Below are 25,939 nucleotides of genomic sequence, written 5' to 3' on the forward strand. Positions count from 1 at the left end.
TAGGAATTTATAAAATGTAAAACGGATTGATCGCCTGTATTAACTGCCTGGTAAAAACAATGACTGCAGATGCTGGAAACCAGATTCTGGATTAGTGGTGCTGAAAGAGCACAGCAGTTCAGGCAGCATCCAAGGAGCAGCAAAATTGACATTTCGGGCAAAAGGCCTTCATCAGGAATAAAGGCAGTGAGCCTGAAGCGTGGAGAGATAAGCTAGAGGAGGGTGGGGGTGGGGAGAGAGTAGCATAGAGTACAATGGGTGAGCGGGGAAGGGGATGAAGGTGATAGGTCAAGGAGGAGAGGGTGGAGTGGATAGGTGGAAAAGGAGCTCGGCAGGTAGGACAGGTCCGGACAAGTCATGGGGACAGTGCTGAGCTGGAAGTTTGGAACTAGGGTGAGGTGGGGGAAGGGGAAATTAGGAAACTGTTAAAGTCCATATTGATGCCCTGGGGTTGAAGTGTTCCGAGGCGGAAGATGAGGCGTTCTTCCTCCAGGTGTCTGGTGGTGAGGGAGCGGCGGTGAAGGAGGCCCAGGACCTCCATGTCCTCGGCAGAGTGGGAGGGGGAGTTGAAATGTTGGGCCACGGGGCGGTGTGGTTGATTGGTGCTGGTGTCCCGGAGATGTTCCCTAAAGTGTTCTGCTAGGAGGCGCCCAGTCTCCCCAATGTAGAGGATACCGCATCGGGAACAACGTATACAATAAATGATATTAGTGGATGTGCAGGTAAAACTTTGATGGATGTGGAAGGCTCCTTTAGGGCCTTCGATAGAGGTGAGGGAAGAGGTGTGGGCACAGGTTTTACAGTTCCTGCGGTGACAGGGGAAAGTGCCAGGATGGGAGGGTGGGTTGTAGGGGGGCGTGGACCTGACCAGGTAGTCATGGAGGGACAGGTCTTTGCGGAAGGCGGAAAGGGGTGGGGTGGGAAATATATCCCTGGTGGTGGGATCTTTTTGGAGGTGGCAGAAATGTCGGCGGATGATTTGGTTTATGCGAAGGTTTGTTGGGTTGAAGATGAGCACCAGGGGCGTTCTGTCCTTGTTATGGTTGGAGGGGTGGGGTCTGAGGGCTGAGGTGCGGGATGTAGACGAGATGCGTTGATGGGCATCTTTGACCATGTGGGAAGGGAAATTGCGGTCTCTAAAGAAGGAGGCCATCTGGTGTGTTCTATGGTGGAACTGGTTCTCATGGGAGCAGATACGGCGGAGGTGGAGGAATTGGGAATACGGGATGGCATTTTTGCAAGAGGTAGGGTGGGAAGAGGTGTAATCCAGGTAGCTGTGGGAGTCGGTGGGTTTGTAAAAAATGTCAGTGTCAAGTTGGTGCAAGAAGTAGGGTGGCAAGAGGTGTATTGACTGCCTGCAGATTGTGTGCTTTTTGAGCAAATAGAATATATCTGCAAATACAATTCTGCAAATCCCATATTCACCCCATAGACCTTTTTGTGTGTGTGGAAAGAGCAACAGGAATAAAGAGTACTCAGCTAATGGTAAGACTCTTAGTGGTGTAGATGAGCAGAGATATCTCACTGTCCATGTACATAGATCCCTGAAAGTTGCCATCCAGGTTCATGGGATTATTAAGAAGTCATACGGTGTTAGCATTTATTTGTAGAGGAATCGAGTTTCAGAGTCACGGGGTTTTGCGGCAGCTGTACAAAACTCTGCTGCAGCTGCACTTGGAGTATTGCATACAGTTCTGGTCATTGCATTATAGGAAGGATGTGGAAGTTTTGGAAAGGGGTCAGAGGAGATTTGTTAGGATATTGCCTCGTATGGAGGGAAGGTTTTATGAGGAAAGGCTGGGGGACTTGAAGCTGTTTTTGTTAGACTGAATGTTGAGAGCTGGCTTACAGTCATAGAAATGTACAGTATGGAAACAGACCCTTCGGTCCAACTAGTCCATGCCAACCAGGTATCCCAACCCAATCTAGTCCCACCTGCCAGCACCTGGCCCATATCCCTCCAAATCCTTCCATTTCATCCTAAACTATGCCCTCTTGTTCTGGACTCCCCCACCCAGGGAAAGGACTTTGTCTATTTATCCTATTCATGCCCCTCATGATTTTATAAACCTCTATATGGTCACCCCTCAGCCTCCAATGCTATAGGGAAAACAGCCCGAGCCTATTCAACCTCTCCCTGTAGCTCAAATCCTCCAACCCTGGCAACATACTTGTAAATCTTTTCTGAACCCTTTCAGGTTTCTCAACATCTTTCCAATAGGAAGGAGTACAGAATTGCACACAATATTCCAACAGTAGCCTCAATTCAGACATATAAGATAATCAGAGTGTTAGATAGGGTAGACAGTGAGAGCCTTTTCCCTCAGACGGTGATGGCTAGCACAAGGGGATATAGCTTTAAATTGAGGGTTGATAGATATAGGACAGATGTCAGAGGTAGGTTCTTTATTCAGAGAGTAGTAAGAGCATGGAATACACTGCCTGCAAATTTAAAGGCATTTAATTGGTCATTGGATAAACATATGGATGAAAATGGAATAGTGTAGCATACAAATGTTTCAGTATTGTTCCACAGGTCGGCACAATATCGAGGGCTAAAGGACTTTAATACACTGTAATGTTCGATGTGTGCGCTTGAGAGAGGGAGAGAGAGAGAGTGAGTGTGTCGGAATTTAAGCCTGTGAGAAGGTGTGTGCATGGGTCTGAGTATGTATGAGAGAGGATCTGCATAATTGTGTGAGAATGTTGTAGTGTGCGTAGTGCAGTGGGGGGAGTCATCTGTTGTATTAGACTAGATTCCCAACAGTGTGGAAACAGGCCCTTCGGCCCAACCAGTCCACACCAACCTTCTGAAGAGCAACCCACCCAGACCCACTTCCCTCTGACTAATGCACCTAACACTATGGGCAATTTTGCATGGCCAATTCACCTGACCTGCACATCTTTGTGACTGTGGGAGGAGGAAACCAGAGCACCCGGAGGAAAGCCACGCAGACACTGGAGAATGTGCAAACTCCACACAGACTGTCGTCTGAGGCTGGAAGCGAACCTGGGCCGCTGGTGTTGTGAGGCAGCAGCGCTAACCACTGAGCCACCGTGCCATCCCAATGTTCTATTGTGTCATAGAACATTACCGCCCTTTCGCCCTCGATGTTGCGCTGATCTGCGAAACCAATCTGAAGCCTATCTAACCCACACAATTCCATTTTTATCCATATGAATATCCAATGATCATTTAAATGCCCTTAAAGTTGAAGAGTCTACTACCGTCACCATACTCTTGCCAGACGATAGGGGCAGCTCTCTTATTAGAAGGAAGCGGCTGGTGGTGATTTTCCCTGATGAAGGGCTCCGGCCCGAAACGTCGATTTTCCTGCTCCTCAGATGCTGCCTGACCTGCTGTGCTTTTCCAGCAACACACTCTCAACACTGGTGGTGATTTAACCTGAGGGCCACCAGACCTCCTGCGAGGGAAGAGGCTGAGAAGGAGAGTCCTTCATGGTCAGGTCAAGCCATGTAAGAAACAAATTTAATAAAATTTAGACGAGACCGCCAACACTGGAAATAAGGCAATTTATTCTACGATCTTGCAAGAAAGGGCATCAAATGCAGAAGCAAACGAGCAATGAACATTCAAACTAGTACACAGTTATACTTTTGAGCTGCATGAGGTCACCTCTTCTGACTCCTACATTACCCAATCAACTTTATTCTCTGACTAACTTGCGATCCACTCTTATTATTTCCACCCCCTTCTCCAAGTTGGCGACCCTTCCCTCTGTAAGTGCTGACATAAGGGAGATTCTGCTAAACTTGGATCTTGATGTTCCTTTCACTTTATCTGTTTTGCTTGTAACATCTTCCATTGTTCATAGGTACATTCCATTCCTGAATATACAATGTGTCTTTTCTTGCCTAGTTTATGTGTTTCAGCTATCTCAGCTATTTGGCTGAGACTAAATTATTTACTAGAATAATTATGCACTAAAGTTAGTACCCAATTATACATTTCCCTCGTGCTCGCTGATTTAATCATTGTCTGCAGCTGGCCTTTACAATCGACTTATCAGCATTATAGCTGAAAATGTGTTGCTGGAAAAGCGCAGCAGGTCAGGCAGCATCCAAGGAGCAGGAGAGTCGACGTTTCAGGAATCAGCACTCTCCTTGAGCTTATTATCACTACCTTTTTGCGAAAACAGCACACTTCCCCATTTCTTACAGCCGGTGATGGGAATTGAACCCACACTGTTGGCATCGCACTGCCTTGTAAAACCGGTAGTGCGACGTTAACCAGAGCTCCCGGTTGGGTACCGAACTTGGCTATCAGCCTCTGCTAGGCCACCCCAGCGTTGTGGCGTATCCCGAAGACCGCCCTGGAGGATGGTCACCCAAAGATGCGAGGCTCAATGTCCCTGCCAGCTGTAGTGCTCCCTGTCTTGGGGGTTTGGGGGGGTTTGGGGGGGTGGAATCAGCCCTCTCTGGGTGATTGTTGCTCAGTGTCCATTCACTCCCCCTTGTGGCAGCGCCCCATCGTGGGGGTGGCGAAGGGAGGAATTGCATCTGGTGACCGGCATGTGTAAACTGCGCATGTCCGCCAACGGTCTCAGGTGCGAGCGTCTGATCGGGAACAGCCGGCACCGGAGCGAGTGCGCGTGCGCGGCACCGTGCACCGAGCATGCGCGGTTACCAAACGAGGAGGAGTTCCGTGTTGGTGTTGTTTTGTTCGTTGGTGACGGTGAGAAATGTATTTAATCTTCACAGTTAGAGCGACATTGTGAACGGTTTATTGGATTAACACTGTGGTGATATGTTGTATTAATGTTCTATACTTAACACATTAACTGCTGAGGGAGGTCCGGGTGCGGCTTTGGAGCTAAATTTAAACATTCAACAGTTTAAAACCCCCCTCAGTCTGGTCAGACAGTGTGACCCCCCCCTCAATGTGATCAGTGTGTGACCCCCCCCTCAATGTGTGACCCCCCCCTCAGTGTGTGACCCCCCCCTCAATGTGATCAGTGTGTGACCCCCCCCTCAATGTGTGACCCCCCCCTCAATGTGATCAGTGTGTGACCCCCCCCTCAATGTGATCAGTGTGTGACCCCCCCCTCAATGTGATCAGTGTGTGACCCCCCCCTCAGTGTGTGACCCCCCCCTCAGTGTGTGACCCCCCCCCTCAGTGTGTGACCCCCCCCCTCAGTGTGATCAGTGTGTGACCCCCCCCTCAATGTGATCAGTGTGTGACCCCCCCCTCAGTGTGTGACCCCCCCCTCAGTGTGATCAGTGTGTGACCCCCCCCTCAGTGTGTGACCCCCCCCCTCAGTGTGATCAGTGTGTGACCCCCCCCTCAGTGTGATCAGTGTGTGACCCCCCCTCAATGTGATCAGTGTGTGACCCCCCCCCACAGTGAGATCAGTGTGTGACCCCCCCCTCAGTGTGATCAGTGTGTGACCCCCCCCCCACAGTGAGATCAGTGTGTGACCCCCCCTCAGTGTGATCAGTGTGTGACCCCCCCCCACAGTGAGATCAGTGTGTGACCCCCCCCTCAGTGTGATCAGTGTGTGACCCCACCCACAGTGTGATCAGTGTGTGACCCCCCCTCAATGTGAGATCAGTGTGTGACCCCCCCCCACAGTGAGATCAGTGTGTGACCCCCCCACAGTGAGATCAGTGTGTGACCCCCCCCACAGTGTGATCAGTGTGTGACCCCCCCCACAGTGAGATCAGTGTGTGACCCCCCCCTCAGTGTCATCAGTGTGTGAACCCCCCCACAGTGTGATCAGTGTGTGACCCCCCCCTCAGTGTGATCAGTGTGTGACCCCCCCCCACAGTGAGATCAGTGTGTGACCCCCCCCCTCAGTGTGATCAGTGTGTGACCCCCCCCTCAATGTGATCAGTGTGTGACCCCCCCTCAATGTGTGACCCCCCCCTCAGTGTGTGACCCCCCCCTCAGTGTGATCAGTGTGTGACCCCCCCTCAATGTGTGACCCCCCCCTCAGTGTGTGACCCCCCCCTCAGTGTGATCAGTGTGTGACCCCCCCCTCAGTGTGATCAGTGTGTGACCCCCCCCTCAGTGTGATCAGTGTGTGACCCCCCCTCAGTGAGATCAGTGTGTGACCCCCCCCTCAGTGTGATCAGTGTGTGACCCCCCCCTCAGTGAGATCAGTGTGTGACCCCCCCCCACAGTGAGATCAGTGTGTGACCCCCCCTCAATGTGATCAGTGTGTGACCCCCCCCTCAGTGTGATCAGTGTGTGACCCCCCCCACAGTGAGATCAGTGTGTGACCCCCCCTCAGTGTGATCAGTGTGTGACCCCCCCCACAGTGAGATCAGTGTGTGACCCCCCCCTCAGTGTGATCAGTGTGTGACCCCACCCACAGTGTGATCAGTGTGTGACCCCCCCTCAATGTGAGATCAGTGTGTGACCCCCCCCCACAGTGAGATCAGTGTGTGACCCCCCCCCACAGTGAGATCAGTGTGTGACCCCCCCTCAGTGAGATCAGTGTGTGACCCCCCCCTCAGTGAGATCAGTGTGTGACCCCCCCCACAGTGAGATCAGTGTGTGACCCCCCCCACAGTGAGATCAGTGTGTGACCCCCCCACAGTGAGATCAGTGTGTGACCCCCCCCTCAGTGTGTGACCCCCCCTCAATGTGATCAGTGTGTGACCCCCCCCTCAATGTGATCAGTGTGTGACCCCCCTCAGTGTGATCAGTGTGTGACCCCCCCTCAGTGTGTGACCCCCCCTCAATGTGATCAGTGTGTGACCCCCCCCCTCAATGTGATCAGTGTGTGACCCCCCTCAGTGTGATCAGTGTGTGACCCCCCCCTCAGTGTGATCAGTGTGTGACCCCCACCACAGTGAGATCAGTGTGTGACCCCCCCTCAGTGTGATCAGTGTGTGACCCCCCTCAGTGTGATCAGTGTGTGACCCCCCCCTCAATGTGGTCAGTGTGTGACCCCCCCCCCCACAGTGTGATCAGTGTGTGACCCCCCCTCAGTGTGATCAGTGTGTGACCCCCCCTCAGTGAGATCAGTGTGTGACCCCCCCTCAGTGAGATCAGTATGTGAACCCCCCACAGTGAGATCAGTGTGTGACCCCCCCTCAGTGTGATCAGTGTGTGACCCCCCCCTCAGTGTGATCAGTGTGTGAACCCCCCCAGTGTGATCAGTGTGTGAACCCCCCACAGTGAGATCAGTGTGTGACCCCCCCCTCAGTGTGATCAGTGTGTGACCCCCCCCCACAGTGTGATCAATGTGTGACCCCCCCCAGTGTGATCAGTGTGTGACCCCCCCTCAGTGTGATCAGTGTGTGACCCCCCCCCACAGTGTGATCAGTGTGTGACCCCCCACAGTGTGATCAGTGTGTGACCCCCCCCACAGTGTGATCAGTGTGTGACCCCCCCCCACAGTGTGATCAGTGTGTGACCCCCCACAGTGTGATCAGTGTGTGACCCCCCCCACAGTGTGATCAGTGTGTGACCCCCCCCTCAGTGTGATCAGTGTGTGAACCCCCCTCAGTGAGATCAGACAGTGTGTGACCTCCCCTCAGTGTGATCAGTGTGTGACCCCCCTCCCTGAGATCAGACAGTGTGTGAACCCCCCCAATGTGATTAGTGTGTGAACCCCCCCCTCAATGAGATCAGTGTGTGAACCCCCCTCAATGAGATCAGTGTGTGACCCCCCCTCAATGAGATCAGTGTGTGAACCCCCCTCAGTGAGACCAGACAGTGTGTGAACCCCCCCTCAGTGTGATCAGTGTGTGACCCCCCACCCCCGTCCACCGAGTTCAGACCATGTGTGAACCCCCCTCAGTATGATCAGTGTGTGAACCCCCCCCTCAATGAGATCAGTGTGTGAACCCCCCTCAATGAGATCAGTGTGTGACCCCCCCTCAATGAGATCAGTGTGTGAACCCCCCTCAGTGAGACCAGACAGTGTGTGAACCCCCCCTCAGTGTGATCAGTGTGTGACCCTCCAGTGTGATCAGACTGTGTGACCCCCCCACCGAGATCAGTGTGTGACCCCCCTCAGTGTGATCAGACAGTGTGTGATTGCCCCCAGTGTGATCAGACTGTGTGACTCCTCCACCGAGATCAGTGTGTGACCCCCCCCTCAGTGTGATCAGACAGTATGTGAGCCCCCCCCCAAGTGAGATCAGTATGTGATTCCCCCCGCCTCAGTGTGATCAAACAGTGTGTGACCTCCCCTCAGTCTGGTCAGACAGTGTGTGACCCCCCCCAGTGAGATCAGTGTGTGACCCCCCCCAGTGAGATCAGTGTGTGACCCTCCCCAATGTGATCAGTGTGAGACCCCCCGCAGTGAGACCAGACAGTGTGTGACCCCTCCGCAGTGTGATCAGAGAGTGTGTGACCCCCCTCAGTGTGATCAGAGAGTGTGTGACCCCCCTCAGTATGATCAGACAGTGTGACCCCCTCAGTGTGATCAGACAGTGTGTGAGCACACCCCAGTGAGATCAGTATGTGATTCCCCCCTCCCTCAGTGTGATCAGACAGTGTGTGACTCCCCCTCAGTGTGATCAGAGAGTGTGTGACCCCCCTCAGTATGATCAGACAGTGTGACCCCCTCAGTGTGATCAGACAGTGTGTGAGCACACCACAGTGAGATCAGTATGTGATTCCCCCCTCCCTCAGTGTGATCAGACAGTGTGTGACTCCCCCTCAGTGTGATCAGAGAGTGTGTGACCCCCTCAGTGTGATCAGACAGTGTGACCCCCTCAGTGTGATGAGACAGTGTGTGACCCCCCTCAGTGTGATCAGACAGTGTGACCCCCTCAGTGTGATCAGACAGTGTGTGACTTCCCTCAGTGTGATCAGACAGTGTGACCCCCTCAGTGTGATCAGACAGTGTGTGACCCCCCCTCAATGTGATCAGACAGTGTGTGACCCCCCTCAGTGTAGTCAGGCAGTGTGTGACCCCCCTCAGTGAGATCAGACAGTGTGTGAACCCCCTCAGTATGATCAGACAGTGTGTGACCCCCCCTCAGTGAGATCAGTGTGTGACCCACTCTCAGTGTTGTCAGACAGTGTGTGACCCCCCTCACTGTGGTCAGACAGTGCGTGACCCCCCCTCAGTGTGATCAGACAGTGTGTGACCCCCCTCAGTAAGATCAGAGAGTGTGTGACCCCCCTCAATGTGATCAATGTGTGACTCCCCCTCAGTGTGATCAGACAGTGTGACCCCCTCAGTGTGATCAGACAGTGTGTGACTCCCCCTCAGTGTGATCAGACAGTGTGTGACCCCCCTCAGTGTGATCAGACAGTGTGTGACCCCCCCTCAATGTGATCAGACAGTGTGTGACCCCCCCAATGAGATCAGACTGTGTGACCCCCTCAGTGAGATTAGACAGTGTGTGACCCCCCCTCAGTGTGATCAGTGTGTGACCCCCCCTCCCTGAGATCAGACAGTGTGTGAACCCCCCCCCAATGTGATCACTGTGTGAACCCCCCACAGTGAGATCAGATAGTGTATGACCCCCCTCAGTGTGATCAGTGTGTGACCTCCCCTCAGTGTGATCAGACAGTGTGTGACCCCCTCAGTGTGATCAGTGTGTGACCCTCCAGTGTGATCAGACTGTGTGACCCCCCACCGAGATCAGTGTGTGACCCCCCTCAGTGAGATCAGACAGTATGTGACCTCCCCTCAGTGTGATCAGACAGTGTGTGACCCCCTCAGTGTGATCAGTGTGTGACCCTCCAGTGTGATCAGACTGTGACCCCCCACCGAGATCAGTGTGTGTCCTCCCCTCAGTGTGATCAGACAGTGTGTGATTCCCCCCAGTGTGATCAGACTGTGTGACCCCTCCACCGAGATCAGTGTTTGACCCCCCCTTAGTGTGATCAAACAGTGTGTGACCCCCCTCAGTGAGATCAGACAGTATGTGACCCCCCCTCAGTGTGATCAGTGTGTGTCCTCCCCTCAGTGTGATCAGACAGTGTGTGATCCCCCCAGTGTGATCAGACTGTGTGACCCCTCCACCGAGATCAGTGTGTGACCCCCCCTCAGTGTGATCAGACAGTATGTGAGCCCCCCCCCCCAAGTGAGATCAGTATGTGATTCCCCCCGCCTCAGTGTGATCAGACAGTGTGTGACCTCCCCTCAGTCTGGTCAGACAGTGTGTGACCCCCCCCAGTGAGATCAGTGTGTGACCCTCCCCAACGTGATGAGTGTGAGACCCCCCGCAGTGAGGCCAGACAGTGTGTGACCCCTCCGCAGTGTGATCAGACAGTGTGTGACCCCTCCACAGTGTGATCAAACAGTGTGTGACCCCCCCCCCAGTGAGATCAGACAGTATGTGACCCCCCTCAATGTGATCAGTGTGTGACCCCCCCAGTGAGATCAGACAGTGTGTGATCCCCCCAGTGTGATCAGACTGTGTGACCCCTCCACCGAGATCAGTGTTTGACCCCCGTCAGTGAGATCAGACAGTGTGTGACCCCCCCCCCCAGTGAGATCAGTGTGTGACCCTCCCCAATGTGATCAGTGTGTGACCCCTCCGCAGTGTGATCAGACAGTGTGTGACCCCCCCCCCCCCCCCCCAGTGTGATCAGACAGTGTGTGACCCCCCCCCAAGTGGATTGGACAGTGTGTGACTCACCCTCAGTGTGATCAGACAATGTGTGACCCCCCCTCAATGTGATCAGTGTGTGAACCCCCCTAAGTGAGATCAGACAGTGCGTGAACCCCTCTCAGTGTGATCAGACAGTGTGTGACCCCCCCCTCAATGTGATCTGTGTGTGAACCCCCCTAAGTGAGATCAGACAGTGTGTGAACCCCCCTCAGTGTGATCAGAGAGTGTGACCCCTCCTCAATGTGATCAGACAGTATGTGACCCCCCTCAGTGAGATCAGACAGTGTGTGACCCCCCTCAGTAAGATCAGAGAGTGTGACCCCTCCTCAATGTGATCAGACAGTGTGTGACTCCCCCTCAGTGTAATCAGACAGTGTGTGACCCCCCAGTTTGATCAGACAGTGTGTGAACCCCCCTTCAATGTGATAAAACAGTGTGTGACCCCCTCCAGAGAGATCAGACAGTGTGTCACTCCCCTCAGTGTAATCAGACAGTGTGTGACCCCCCTCAATGAGGTCAGACAGTGTGTGACCCCCCCTCAGTGAGATCAGACAGTGTGTGAACCCCCACTCAATGAGATCAGTGTGTGAACCCCCCCTCAGTGTGATCAGTCTGTGACCTCCCCTCAATGTGATCAGACAGTGTGTGACCCCCCCTCAGTGTGATCAGTGTGTGACCCCCCCAAGTGTGATCAGACTTTGTGACCCCCCCCCCACCAAGATCAGTGTGTGACCCCCTCAGTGAGATCAGACAGTGTGTGACGCCCCCCTCAGTGTGATTAGTGTGTGTCCTCCCCTCAGTGTGATCAGACAGTGTGTGATCCCCCCAGTGTGATCAGACTGTGTGACCCCTCCACCGAGATCAGTGTTTGACACCCCCTCAGTGAGATCAGACAGTGTGTGACCCCCCTCAGTGAGATCAGTATGTGAACCCCCCTAAGTGAGATCAGACTGTGTGTGACCCCCCAGTGAGATCAGTATGTGATTCCCCCCCTCAGTGCGATCAGTGTGTGACCCCCCCTCAGTGTGATCAGACAGTATGTGAGCCCCCCCCCCCCCAAAGTGAGATCAGTATTTGATTCCCCCCGCCTCAGTGTGATCAAACAGTGTGTGACCTCCCCTCAGTCTGGTCAGACAGTGTGTGACCCCCCCCCCCCCCCCAGTGTGATCAGACAGTGTGTGACCCCCCTCAGTGAGATCAGACAGTGTGACCCCCTCAGTGTGATCAAACAGTGTGTGACCTCCCCTCAGTCTGGTCAGACAGTGTGTGACCCCCCCCCCCCCAGTGTGATCAGACAGTGTGTGACCTCCCCTCAGTCTGGTCAGACAGTGTGTGACCCCCCCCAGTGAGATCAGTGTGTGACCCTCCCCAATGTGATCAGTGTGAGACCCCCTGCAGTGAGACCAGACAGTGTGTGACCCCTCCGCAGTGTGATCAAATAGTGTGTGACCCCCCCAGTGAGATCAGTGTGTGACCCCCCCAGTGAGATCAGACAGTATGTGACCCCCCTCAATGTGATCAGTGTGTGACCCCCCCAGTGAGATCAGACAGTGTGTGATCCCCCCCAGTGTGATCAGACTGTGTGACCCCTCTACCGAGATCAGTGTGTGAACCCCCCCCCTCAGTGTGATCAGTGTGTGAACCCCCCTCAGTGTGATCAGACAGTGTGTGCCCCTCCCCCCTCAGTGTGATCAGTGTGTGAACCCCCCTCAGTGTGATCAGAGAGTGTGTGACCCCCCTCAGTAAGATCAGAGAGTGTGTGACTCCCCCTCAGTGAGATCAGACAGTGTGTGACTCCTCCTCAGTGTGATCAGACAGTGTGTGACCCCCCTCAGTGTGATCAGACAGTGTGTGACTCCTCCTCAGTGTGATCAGACAGTGTGTGACCCCCCTCAGTGTGATCAGACAGTGTGTGACTCCCCCTCAGTGTGATCAGACAGTGTGTGACCCCCCTCAGTGTGATCAGACAGTGTGTGACTCCTCCTCAATGTGATCAGACAGTGTGACCCCCCTCAGTGTGATCAGACAGTGTGTGACTCCCCCTCAGTGAGATCAGACAGTGTGTGACTCCTCCTCAATGTGATCAGACAGTGTGACCCCCTCAGTGTGATCAGACAGTGTGTGACTCCCCCTCAGTGTGATCAGACAGTGTGTGAGCACACTCCAGTGAGATCAGTATGTGATTCCCCCCTCCCTCAGTGTGATCAGACAGTGTGTGACTCCTCCTCAGTGTGATCAGACAGTGTGTGACCCCCCTCAGTGTGATCAGACAGTGTGTGACTCCCCCTCAGTGTGATCAGACAGTGTGTGACCCCCCTCAGTAAGATCAGAGAGTGTGTGACTCCCCCTCAGTGTGATCAGACAGTGTGTGACTCCTCCTCAGTGTGATCAGACTGTGTGACCCCTCTACCGAGATCAGTGTGTGAACCCCCCCCCTCAGTGTGATCAGTGTGTGAACCCCCCTCAGTGTGATCAGACAGTGTGTGCCCCTCCCCCCTCAGTGTGATCAGTGTGTGAACCCCCCTCAGTGTGATCAGAGAGTGTGTGACCCCCCTCAGTAAGATCAGAGAGTGTGTGACTCCCCCTCAGTGAGATCAGACAGTGTGTGACTCCTCCTCAGTGTGATCAGACAGTGTGTGACCCCCCTCAGTGTGATCAGACAGTGTGTGACTCCTCCTCAGTGTGATCAGACAGTGTGTGACCCCCCTCAGTGTGATCAGACAGTGTGTGACTCCCCCTCAGTGTGATCAGACAGTGTGTGACCCCCCTCAGTGTGATCAGACAGTGTGTGACTCCTCCTCAATGTGATCAGACAGTGTGACCCCCCTCAGTGTGATCAGACAGTGTGTGACTCCCCCTCAGTGAGATCAGACAGTGTGTGACTCCTCCTCAATGTGATCAGACAGTGTGACCCCCTCAGTGTGATCAGACAGTGTGTGACTCCCCCTCAGTGTGATCAGACAGTGTGTGAGCACACTCCAGTGAGATCAGTATGTGATTCCCCCCTCCCTCAGTGTGATCAGACAGTGTGTGACTCCCCCTCAGTGTAATCAGACAGTGTGTGACTCCCCCTCAGTGTGATCAGACAGTGTGTGACCCCCCTCAGTGTGATCAGACAGTGTGTGACTCCCCCTCAGTGTGATCAGACAGTGTGTGACTCCTCCTCAGTGTGATCAGACAGTGTGTGAGCACACTCCAGTGAGATCAGTATGTGATTCCCCCCTCCCTCAGTGTGATCAGACAGTGTGTGACTCCCCCTCAGTGTGATCAGAGAGTGTGTGACCCCCCTCAGTATGATCAGACAGTGTGACCCCCTCAGTGTGATCAGACAGTGTGTGACCCCTCCTCAATGTGATCAGACAGTGTGTGACCCCCCCCCCAATGAGATCAGACTGTGTGACCCCCTCAGTGTGGTCAGACAGTGTGTGACCCCCCTCAGTGAGATCAGACAGTGTGTGACCCCACCTCAGTATGATCAGACAGTGTGTGACCCCCCCTCAGTGAGATCAGTGTGTGACCCACTCTCAGTGTGGTCAGACAGTGCGTGACCCCCCCTCAGTGTGATCAAACAATGTGTGACCCCCCCCAGTGTGATCAGACAGTGTGTGAACCCCCCCCTCAGTGTGATCAGACAGTGTGTGACCCCCCCCCCCCCCCCTCACCCCACTTAATGAGATCTCACAATGTGTGAACTCCCCACTCAGGTCAGAGGAGAGGGTGGAGTGGATAGGTGGGAAGGATGATGGACAACTAAGACAGATCATAAGCATGGTGCTGAGCTGGAAAGTTACAACTGGAATAAGGTGGGGGGGTGGGGAATGAGGAAACCTCCACCCTCCCTCCTACCTATCACCATTGCCCCTATCTCCATCCACCTGTTGCACTCTCAGCTACCTTGTCCCCCAGCCCCACCCCCCTCCCATTTATCTCTCCACCCCTGAGGCTCCCAGCCTCATTCCTGATGAAGGGATTTTCCTGCTTCTGGGATGCTGTCTGACCTGCTGTGCTTTTTCCAGCACCACACTCTTGACTCTAATCTCCAGCATTTACAGTTCTCTCTCTTGCCTAGATTCAGTTGAGTGCCAGTTCTTCTGCCAGTGGCCCACAGGTCATCTCGGTTGTCCAGATTTGAATTGTTGGATCTGTTCTGAGTCTAACATACTTAGCACAGTGGTAGTGCCACACAACACAACAAGACTTTGTCTCCACAAGGACTAGGTGATAGTCATTTCTGTCAATATTGTCAAGGACATACGCATTTACGACAGGTGAGGATAAAGTCAGTAGGTTTTGTTGGCTCCCTTGCCACCTATTTCCACAGAGTCTGGCAGATATACCCTTCATGATTTGGCTAGCTTAGTGCGACTGAGCCACTTTTGGTGGGAAACATTGAAATTCCTAATTCTAAGCACGTTTGCGCTTGTGCTAACCTCAGTGTTTCTTCCAAGTGGTGCCCAATGTGGAGGGGTACTGATTCATCAGCTGAGGGAGCTTTCCTTATTCTGATATCATGGTCTTTGAACACTCCCAGTGCTACACCCACCCAGCGTTGTGCTGCCCCTTCAGTCGGCCCCTCCTTCTGCTGGGACAGGACATCGGGAATGATGGTGACGGTTATGTCTGTGAAGTATTCGCAGTAAGAACGACTGTCACACCGTTCCTTGATTCATCTTTGGCATATTGCTCTTAATGTTGCCAGTTCCCAAATTTTAGACAAGTCAATTTTGCAGATTTAACTGGACAGCCTATACCATTCGCATTTCCAGTACCATCCAATTCTTATTTTTGGTTCCTTTATCACCGTTGGTTCATACAGTGTAGCGTCACTTAATAATCCCCCACATGGTTGCTGGAATTTCCCCTGGAATATTCTCAGTCAGGAATTTGACAATGAAGCATTGAGTCTGGGCTGATGGGAGCAGTGGGACTGACAGGATTTCACTAGGTAACTGTCTGTGTCACACACGTCATTGGGACAGTTCACCATATCTTATAATAAGTTATTGATATGGGAAGGGAAGGAATGCTATTACGTTTAACAAAGCAATGTTTTCATCACTGTAGTATTTCTGTTTACCGCTCCTATTCATCTTATATCTCTTACAGAACATCAGAATCTGGAAACATCTATCAACAGCATTGCTGACCGATTGAACAGGGAAGAAGATCCAATATGTCACACGGTGGTAGAATGGACGGAGGTCAGTTGAGAAGTTGCTGTAAAATACAATCTGTCCTGAAAAGCACCCCTGAATGCATACCATAACCTGCATCTCAGATCGAGTTGCACTCGCACATACTCAGTTCGCCTCCTTCCTTTCCCTCAAATTCTCTCTTGTCCTTTGCCTGTCTCTTTCTCTCACCATCTCTCTTTCACTTGCCCTCTCTCACTCACCCTCCCCTCTCTAACACCCCTCCTCTTTGCTGGCCCCCTGGCAATGCCCCTCACGCCCCCCCCTCCCAGCACACATGACTCCTGGCAATGCCCCTCACGCCCCCCCTCCCAGCACACATGACTTCAAAATGTTTTAAGAAGGTACTGGACTCCCTAGCTTCTTATTGCAATACCAAATGTAGTGTCTATTCTAGATGTAATGCAACTGGTCAAACTATTCAACGTTAAACAAAACAAAGAATTGTTCAAATACAACCAAAGAAAGAGGAATTTAGAATAACATTACTCTATTGGAAAACTTAACAGAATAATACAGTAACTGTTACTAATTAAGTATTCCAATATGGTAACATTCCATAAACACACACCTTGGCATAAAGGACAATTCAGACACAGATTCTCACATGCAGTTCTCCCATCCAGCAATAAAAAAATCAAGAAAATTCAGGGAGAGTAGCAGCCAGGAAACATTCACTGAAGCTTCCAACTCTGTTGCGATCCCAATAGCTTCTGATGCTACTCAGAAATCTGGATCTGTGAGAGTTGGCCACATCCATTCAGGATGAATTTGTAAAAGATTCCAAGGCCCCCAAAGCTATTACTTCTTGAAATTCCCAATTCTAAGCACGTTTGCGCTTGTGCCAACCTGAACCCTTTTGTTCAATCTCCCTCCTAAAACAAAGCAGGGCAAAATAACATCTTAAAGGTACAGCATCATCATGATCCCCCCCCTCCCACCTTCCCATTATACATATAATTTCAAACAAAAGGTACGCTAAAATAAAGCAATCTCGCGTCCATAAATGTTGAAACCAAAACAGAATGGTTCACAGTGCTCTCAGGACAAAGGTGGCCATTCCGCCCTTTGAGCCTGCTCCAGCATTCAGTGAGATCCTTGCAGTTGTGTGGCCTAGCCCCCTTAGGCCCATAATCCTTTATACCTTCACTCAACAAAACATCATCTGTCTCAGATTTAAAACTACGAACTGATCTGACATCAACTGCCATTTGTGGAAAAGAGTTCCAAACCTCGACCACCCTGTGCCTCCAATTGAGAGGGGAAAGATGTAAAGGGGACCTGAGGGAAAACATTTTCATAGAGAGAATGGTATGTGTTTGGAATGAATTGCCAGAGGAAGTGGTAGGTGCAGGTGCAGTTACAACATTTAAAAATTAGTTTTGCAGGTACTGTTACAACATTTAAAAGACATTTTCACAAGTACGTGAACAGGTAAGGTTTAGAGGAAGGTAGGCCAAATGCTGGCAAATGGGACCAGTTTAGTTTAGGAAACTATGGATGAGTTGGACCGAAGGGTCTGTTTCCATGCTGTGTGACTCTTATGGCTCTACCATCTTTTCTGGACATTCAGCCACTAAATCTTGGCCTCTACCCCCTCGTGGTAGAATCCTCAGCCAGTGGAAATGGCTTATTTTAATCAACTCTTCCTTTTCCTGTCAATATCTCAACTTGCATCTTAACTTTTTAAATTCTAGAGTAAACAGGCCTTTTTTGTATAATTTCTCCACATAACTTAAACACTGAAGTTTATGTGAATCTGTGTTGTACTCCCTCCAAGATTAATATCCCCTTCCTAAGGTGTGTTTTTGTACTCAGTACTCCAAGTAGTATCTAACCTTGGTTTTATGTAGCTGCAGCATAACTTCTGCATCCTTGTACTCTAGTCCTCTTGATGTAAAGGCCAGATTCCATTAGCTTTCTTGATTATTTTCTGCACCTTCCTATTGTCTTCATGCCATTTAGACAATGCCCTGATCTATTCTTTTTCCATCCAAATGGATAATCTCACACTTGTTTGCTTTGAAGTCCATCTGCCACAGTTTTGCCCATTCACCTAATCTAAGATGCTAAAACATCGTAATTTTATGTTGTCATCTGCCGCCCAATTTTGTATCATCAGCAAATTTGGATATAAATGAGGAACCTCGATTATTCGAATATCAATTATCCAAATATCGGATTATCCAAAGGAGATCACGAGGTCCCAGTAGAAGCATTACATCAAAGATATGTTTCCAACATTGATCACATCTTTTGTTTACACTGATTAAAAGTGAATTCGGCTTCCTGAAATGCTGCCGAGAACAGTCCTGGACTGATGGGAGCCCAGGCACTGTCTCCAAATGACTGGTCACCCGCTCTCTCTCTCTCTCCCTCTCTCTCTCTCTCTCTCTCTCTCTCTCTCTCTCTCTCTCTCTCACTCTCACAGGAGCGTACCCTAAACCCCCAGATAATCTCTTCAACATTGTCCTGTACAGAGCAAAGGTGGAATCTGTCAAAAGTTGCTGTAAAAAGTTGTGTGTGTATGCGCGCTATTTGGAGACTCACCAGAAAGGGCAGCAGCAGCAGCAGTCTTGTTGGTGTCCAGTTGGGCTGCCCTGGAGATGAGGCGGGGGCGGACGGGGTGGCGCACATGGGTGGCTGGGTTGGGGTGGATGGAGGCAGGGTTGGGGGGTGAGGGTGGGCGCAGTGTTGGACGGGTTGGGGGGGGGCGAGGGTGGGGGCATTGTTGGCTGGAGTTGGGGGTGGGGTTGAACGGAGGTGGAGGGTGGGCAGTATAGGACAGTGATTGATGGGTGGGGGGACGGGATTGGGGCGCTGGCAGTGTTGGTTGGGGGGCTGGGTGGGAAAGGCTTAGTGTTGGACGGGGCACAGGTGAGGGGGTGCAGGGTTGGTGGGGGAGGTGGGGGGGCGGTGTTGGAGGGGGGGGCGGTGTTGGAAGGGGTTGCCGGGGGGCTCATGCGCAGTGTGCTGCTGCCTAGTTTCCTGAACAGAAAGCAGACTTAATAGAAAACTCCGAGCCCCAGAGGAAAGGCATTCAATCAAGTAACCAAATAACCGATTGTCCGAATGAAATGGTGCCCGCCCGTCTCGTTCAGATATCTTTCTGTGTCGTTATCCAAGCCATTCCTAAGTATTGTGAATAATTGAGACCCTAACATGGACCCTTGTGGGACATCACTGGTCATATCCGACCAATTTGAGTATCTACTCATTACCCCTATTTCCTGATGCCTGCCACTCAATCAATTTCCCAGCCATGTCAATAATTTGCCCTTAGTTCCATTGCCTTTTATCTTAGTTCACAGTCTTTGATATGAGACTTTATCAAATATATTCTGTAAGTCTGTACAAGCAACATCCATAGACGTTTCCCTATTCACTTCCTTAGACACCTCTTCAAAAAATTTAATGTGATTTGTCAGGCATGACCGACCAGTCATGACTCTATGCTGGCTCTCCCTGATTCTAGATTAGAGTGGTACGCATCAATGAATTTAATACACGCCGTGATGTCAAACACTTGTTCCCGCCTCCGCCTCCAAGCTTTCTTTTACAATCAGGACTCCCGCCCACCTTCCGAGGACCCGTTCGCCCACCTCCAACACACTTCATCCACCTGGACACCCCGTGCTGGCCTATTACCCACCCTCGACCTCTTCATTTCCAACTGCAGCTGAGTCATTAACGGCCTCAACCTGTCGTCCCCCCTCCCCCATTCCAACCTCACCCTCACAACGCGTAGCCCTCCACTCCCTCTGCTCCAATCCCGACCTCACTATCAAGCCGCGGATAAAGGGGGCGCAATGGTAGTCTGGCGCACTGACCTCTTCACTACTGAAGCCGGACGCCAACTCGAAGACACCTCCTCCTACCACCCCCTCAACCATGACCCCACCCCCCCATCACCAAACTATCATCTCCCAGACCATACAGAACCACATCACCTCAGGAGATCTCCCACCCACAGCTTCAAACCTCATAGTCCGGGAACCCCGCACTGCCCGGTTCTACCTCCTTCCCAAGATCCACAAGCCTGACCACCCTGGCCGACCCATTGTCTCAGCATGCTCCTGCCCCACTGAACTCAACTCTACCTACCTCGATACTGTCCTATCCCCTCTAGTCCAGGAACTCCCCACATACTTTCAAGGCACCACCCATGCCCTCCACCTTCTCCAAGACTTCCATTTCCCCGACCCCCAACGCCTCATCTTCATCATGGATATCCAATCCCTCTACACCTCCATCCGCCATGACCAGGACCTACAAGCCTTCTGTTTCTTCCTCTCCCGACGTCCCCAACAGTACCCTTCCACCGACACTCTCATTTGTTTGGCTGAACTGGTCCTCACCCTTAACAATTTCTCCTTCGAAGCTTCCCACTTCCTCCAGACCAAAAGGGTAGCCATGGGCACCAGTATGAGCCCCAGCTATGCCTGTCTCTTTGTTGGCTATGTAGAACAGTCAATCTTCCGTAGTTACATTGGCACCACTCCCCACCTCTTCCTCCGCTACATTGATGACTGCATTGGTGCCACCTCGACCTCCTGCGAGGAGATTGAGCAATTCATCAACTTCACCAACACATTCCACCCTGACCTTATATTTACCTGGACCATCTCTGGCACCTCCCTCCCCTTCCTGGACCTCTCCATCTCCATTAATGAAGACCGACTTGACACCAACATCTTTTACAAATCCACCGACTCCCACAGCTACCTGGATTACACCTCTTCCCATCCTACCTCCTGCAAAAATGCCATCCCGTATTCCCAATTCCTCTGCCTCCGCCGTAGCTGCTCCCAGGAAGACCAGTTCCACCACAGAACACACCAGATGGCCTCCTTCTTTAGAGACCGCAAATTCCCTTCCCACTTAGTTAAAGATGCCCTCCAACGCATCTTATCCACATCCCGCACCTCCGCCCTCAGATCCCACCCCTCCAACTGTAACAAGGACAAAACTGGTGCTTAACTTCCACCGTACCAACCTTCGCATAAACAAAATCATCCACTGACATTTCCGCCACCTCCAAACGGACCCCACCAGCAAGGATATATTTCCCTCCCCACCCCTTTCTGCCTTCCACAAAGATCATTCCTTTTGTGACCACCTGGTCAGGACCATGCCCCCCCAACAACCCACCCTCCCATCCTGGCACCTTCCCCTGCCACCGCAGGAATTGCAAAACCTGCGCCCACATCTCCTCCCTCACCTCCATCCAAGGCTCCAAAGGAGCCTTCCGCATCCATCAAAGTTTTGCCTGCACATCCACTAATATCATTTATTGTATCCGTTGCTCCCGAAGCGGTCTCCTCTACATTGGGGAGACTGGACGCCTCCTAGCAGAGCGCTTTAGGGAACATCACTGGGACACCCGCACCAATCAACCCCACCGCCCTGTGTCCGAGTATTTCAACTCCCCCTCCCACTCAGCCGAGGACATGCAGATCCCGCTGCTCCCTCACCACCCGACGCCTGGAGGAAGAAAGCCTCATCTTCCGCCTCGGAACACTTCAACCCCAGGGCATCAATGTGGACTTCACCAGTTTCCTCATTTCCCCTTTCCCCCACCTCACCCCAGTTCCAAACTTCCAGCACAGCACTGTCCCCATGTCTTGTCCTACCTGCCTATCTTCCATTCCACCTATCCACTCCACCCTCCTCTCTGACCTAGCATCTTTATCCTCACCCCCATTCACCCATTGTACTCTTTGCAACCCTCCCCCACCCTCCTCTCTGACCTATCACCTCCATCCCCACCCTCATTGACCTATTGTACTCTATGCTACTTTCTCCCCACCCCCACCCTCTTCTCATCTATCTCTCCACCCTGCAGGCACTCTGCCTCAATTCCTAATGAAGGGCTTTTGCCTGAAATGTTCCTGCTCCTCAGATGCTGCCTGAACTGCTGTGCTTATCCAGCAACACTCTAATCTAGAATCTGGTTTCCAGCATCTGTTGCAGTCCTTGTTTTTACCTGGCTCTCCCTGATGAAGTGAACTTTTTTGAGCTGTTCTGTTACCCCATTCTTGATCATAAATTTCAATAATTTCCCCACCAAGGATGTTAGGCCAACTGGTCTATAATTCCCTAAATTTCCTTTTTGACCACATTAAACAGTAGCAATTTTCCCATCCAGATAGATGCCTCCGATATCCAAGAAATTCTAAAAGGTTATAGTTAGGGTGTGTATGATGTGGACCCCTCCTCCCTCCCACACCTTTAACCTCCCATGGAATTTATTGCCCTTTAGTTCCATTAATTTCCCTGATCCAATATTAATTTCCTCAGGATTTCTAGCAAGCTGAACTCCTTTTCTGCTGTAAATACTGAAGCAAAGTAATTATTCAACTTGGCTGCCATTTCCCCATAGACATGGACAATATCCCCACTTTCAGTCTTTACTGGGCCAACATTGCTCCGGACCCACTTTCCCCTAAAATATTTCTTCTTATTGATTTGGTGTCCCTTGTGAGTTTCCTTTAACAATTCTTTTCGGACTAAGATAAGTAGGAATTTCTTCAAGCACATCCTGTGGAATTCACTGCCACAGGAAGTGGTTGAGGCCAATACATTGTGTTTTCAAGAAAAGGTAGATATAGTTTTTTGTGGCTAAAGTGGTCTGAAGGCAGTATTAGGGTACTGAGCTCAATGATCAGGTGCGATCACATTGAATGGCGAATGAATGGCCTACTCCTGCTCCTATCTTCCATGTCTATCCCTTTTAGTAGTTAAAGATCAGAATCCAATTACCTGGACTCAAGAGTCATTGAGTCGTACAGATAGGTTAGGTTAGGATTGTTGTCATTAGGAAAAAGGAGATTGGAAGGGGAGCTGATTTCGGTCTACAAAGCCATGAAGGGTATAGACAGGGTAGATAGAGGTAAGCTTTTTCCCAGGGTGAGGGATTCAATAACGAGAGGTCACGCTTTCAAGGTGAGAGATGGAAAGTTTAAGGGGGATACACGCAGCAAATACTTTACACAGACGGTGGTAGGTACCTGGAACGCGTTGCCAGCAGAGGTGGTAGAGGCAGGCACGGTAGATTCAGTTAAGATGCATCTGGACAGATGCATGAGTAGGTGGGGTTCAGAGGGATAGAGATGCTTAGGAATTGGACGACAGGTTTAGACAGTGGATTTGGATCAGCTCAGGCTTGGAGGGCCAAAGGGCCTGTTCCTGGGCTGTACATTTTCTTCCTTCTGGTTCTAGATATACAACACGGAAACAGACCCTTCGGTCCAACTCGTCGATGCCCACCAGGTATCTTAAATGAATCTAGTCCCATTTGCCAGCACTTGGGCCCATGTCCGTCTAATCCCTTCCTATTCATATAGCCATCCAGATACCTTTTAAATGTCATAATTGTACCAGCCTCGACCAATTCCTCTGGCAGCTCATTCCATACACACACCACCCTCTACATTAAAAAGTTTCCCCTAAGGGGAATTTTTCCCCTCTCACCTTAGACCTATGCTCTCTAGTTCTGTGCTCCACCGCCCCAGGGAAAAGATCTTGTCTATTTATCATATCCATGTCCCTCATGATTTTATAAAGCTCTATAAGGTCACCCCTCAGCCTCCAAAGCTCCAGGGAAAACAGTCTCAGCCTATTCAGACTCTCCCCATAGCTCAAATCCTCCAACCCTTGTACAACTCCTCCTTGTAATTTTTTTCTGAACTCTTTCAAGTTTTGCAACATCCTTCCTTTAGGAGAGAGACCAGAATTGCACACAATATGCTAAAAGTGGCCGAACCAATGTCCTGTACAGGCGCAACATGACCTCCCAGCCCCTATAGTCAGTGCTCTGACCAATAAAGGAAAGCATATCAAACACCTTCTTTACTATCCTGTCTACCTGTGACTGCACTTTTAAGGAACTATGAACCTGCCCTCTAAAGTTTCTTTGTTCAGCAATATTCCCTAAGATCTTACTATTAAGTGTATAATCCCTGCCCTGATTTGCCTTTGAAGAATTCCTTCAGCCATTGATGTCCAGGCTGGTAATCCCTATCTAGACTAATAGATGGGCTAAGTTTTTTGCACTCAGTGATTACAAGGTCTTTTTTTTCTAGTTCTGAGGAGATTTTAACTTTCAGCTGATCTATTATGTCAAGTTCAGCTGGAGCTCCTCGCTCCTCAGGTGTTAAAAGTAGTTTGCTTCACAAGTTCTGAAGAGTTTGAGTCACAAGACGGTGGCCATTGGAGGATAATGATGGGGGCTGGAGATTTTCATAAGGTATCTTTCTTCACAAAAGAGATTCTGCCACCTAAACAAATCCACTGACCACGCATCAGCAATGGACAGTTGCTTTTAGCACCTCTGTAGACACGATGCATTTCGAGATGTCTGATCAGTTAGTGAACCAGGCTCCGAGAATAGGAATCTGCACTTTCTTTGTTCCAATGTTTTCACTGTCTCCACACGATGACAGGTGAGAAATCCCACAAGGGTGGCCTGACTAGTTGTGCCCCTCTGTGATCCACTGTTCAACTTGTGGCCAAGTTGTGAAATCATGTGATATGTGACAAACATTTTAACCATCCTCAACTTTTCTGAACAAAAGGGAGGTTGAGTTTTGTTTTTAACATGTAATCTGCTTTGTGTTCTGTGAACAAGACCCATGGGGACAATGATAGGTTTTGAGGGTTGTTCAGGAATTATTATCAGTTGGTCAAAGAAAATGGTTAGGAAGGAACCTCTGGAATTTATATTTCAATGCCAAAATAGTCAACAGTGAGTGAACATAAAACATAGAACATTACAGTGCAGTACAGGCCCTTCGGCCCTCGATGTTGCGCCGACCAGTCATACCAATCTGAAGCCCATCTAACCTACACTATTCCATGTATGCCCATATGACTTGTCCAATGATGACTTAAATGTACTTAAAGTTGGCGAATCTACTACTGTTGCAGGCAAAGCATTCCATACCCTTACGACTCTCTGAGTAAAGAAACTACCTCTGACATCTGTCCGATATCTATCACCCCTCAAAACTATGCCCCCTCGTGCTCGCCGTCACCATTCTTGGAAAAAGGCTCTCCTGTCCACCCTATCTAACCCTCTGATTATCTTATATGTCTCTATTAAATCACCTCTCAACCTTCTTCTGTCTAACGAAAACAGCCTCAAGTCCCTCAGCCTTTCGTCGTAAGACCTTCCCTCCTTACCAGGCAGCATCCTAGTAAATCTCCTCTGCATCCTTTCCAAAGTTTCCACATCCTTCTTATAATGCGGTGACCAGAACTGTAGACAATACTCCCAAGTGCGGCTGCACCAGAGTTTTATACAGCTGTAGCATTATCTCATGGTTCTGGAACTCGATCCCTCTATAAATAAAAGCTAAAACACTATGCCTTCTAAACAACTCTGTCAACCTGGGTGGCACCTTTCAGGGATCTGTGTACCTGGACACCGAGATCTCTCTGCTCATCTACGCTACCAAGAATCTTACCATTAGCCCAGTACTTTGCATTCCGGTTACTCCGACCAAAGTGAATCACCTCACACTTGTCAGCATTAAACTCCATTTGCCACCCCTCAGCCCAGCTCTGCAGCTTATCTATGTCTCTCTGTAACCTACAACATCCTTCGTCACTATCCACAACTCCACCGACCTTCGTGTCATCTGCAAATTTACTAATCCACCCTTCTACGCTCTCATCCAGGTCGTTTATAAAAATGATGAACAGCAGTGGACCCAACACCGACCCTTGAGGTACACCACTAGTAACTGGACTCCAGGATGAACATTTCCCATCAACCACCACCCTCTGTCTTCTTTCAGCAAGCCAGTTACTGATCCAAACTGCTGTAACTCCCACAGTCCCATTCCTCCGCATTTTGTACAATAGCCTACTGTGGGGAACCTTATTGAACGCCTTGCTGAAATCCATATACACCACATCAACCGGTTTACTCTCATCTACCTGTTTGGTCGCCTTCTCAAAGTACTCAATAAGGTTTAAGGCACGACCTACCCTTCACAAAACCGTGCTGACTATCCCTAATCAAATTATTCTTTTCTAGATGATTATAAATCCTATCTCTTATAACCTTTTCCAACACTTTACCAACAACTGAAGTAAGGCTCACTGGTCTATAATTACCAGGATTGTCTCTACTCCCCTTCTTGAACAAGGGAACCACATTTGCTATCCTCCAGTCTTCTGGCACTATTCCTGTA

The 25,939-nt window shown here is 50.7% G+C and overlaps 1 protein-coding gene across 2 annotated transcripts in view; it reads left to right on the top strand.

Annotated features, from left to right (window-relative positions):
- The first annotated feature begins 4,640 nt into the window (after positions 1-4,640).
- Positions 4,641-25,939, top strand: part of LOC140468539 (NACHT, LRR and PYD domains-containing protein 3-like) — a 54,686-nt gene continuing 33,387 nt past the window's right edge. Inside the window, exons 1-2 of one of the 2 annotated variants that reach the window (XM_072564624.1) lie at positions 4,641-4,696; positions 15,655-15,749. In XM_072564624.1, the coding sequence (XP_072420725.1) occupies positions 15,722-15,749 (28 nt within the window). In that variant the 5' untranslated portion in view covers positions 4,641-4,696; positions 15,655-15,721. Of the gene's footprint in view, positions 4,697-14,732; positions 14,817-15,654; positions 15,750-25,939 lie in introns of those variants that run through there. The other variant, XM_072564625.1, reaches the window with a different exon arrangement.

The sequence above is a fragment of the Chiloscyllium punctatum genome, chromosome 47, assembly GCF_047496795.1.
Source record: "Chiloscyllium punctatum isolate Juve2018m chromosome 47, sChiPun1.3, whole genome shotgun sequence".
In the NCBI taxonomy this organism is placed as follows: Eukaryota; Metazoa; Chordata; class Chondrichthyes; order Orectolobiformes; family Hemiscylliidae; genus Chiloscyllium; species Chiloscyllium punctatum.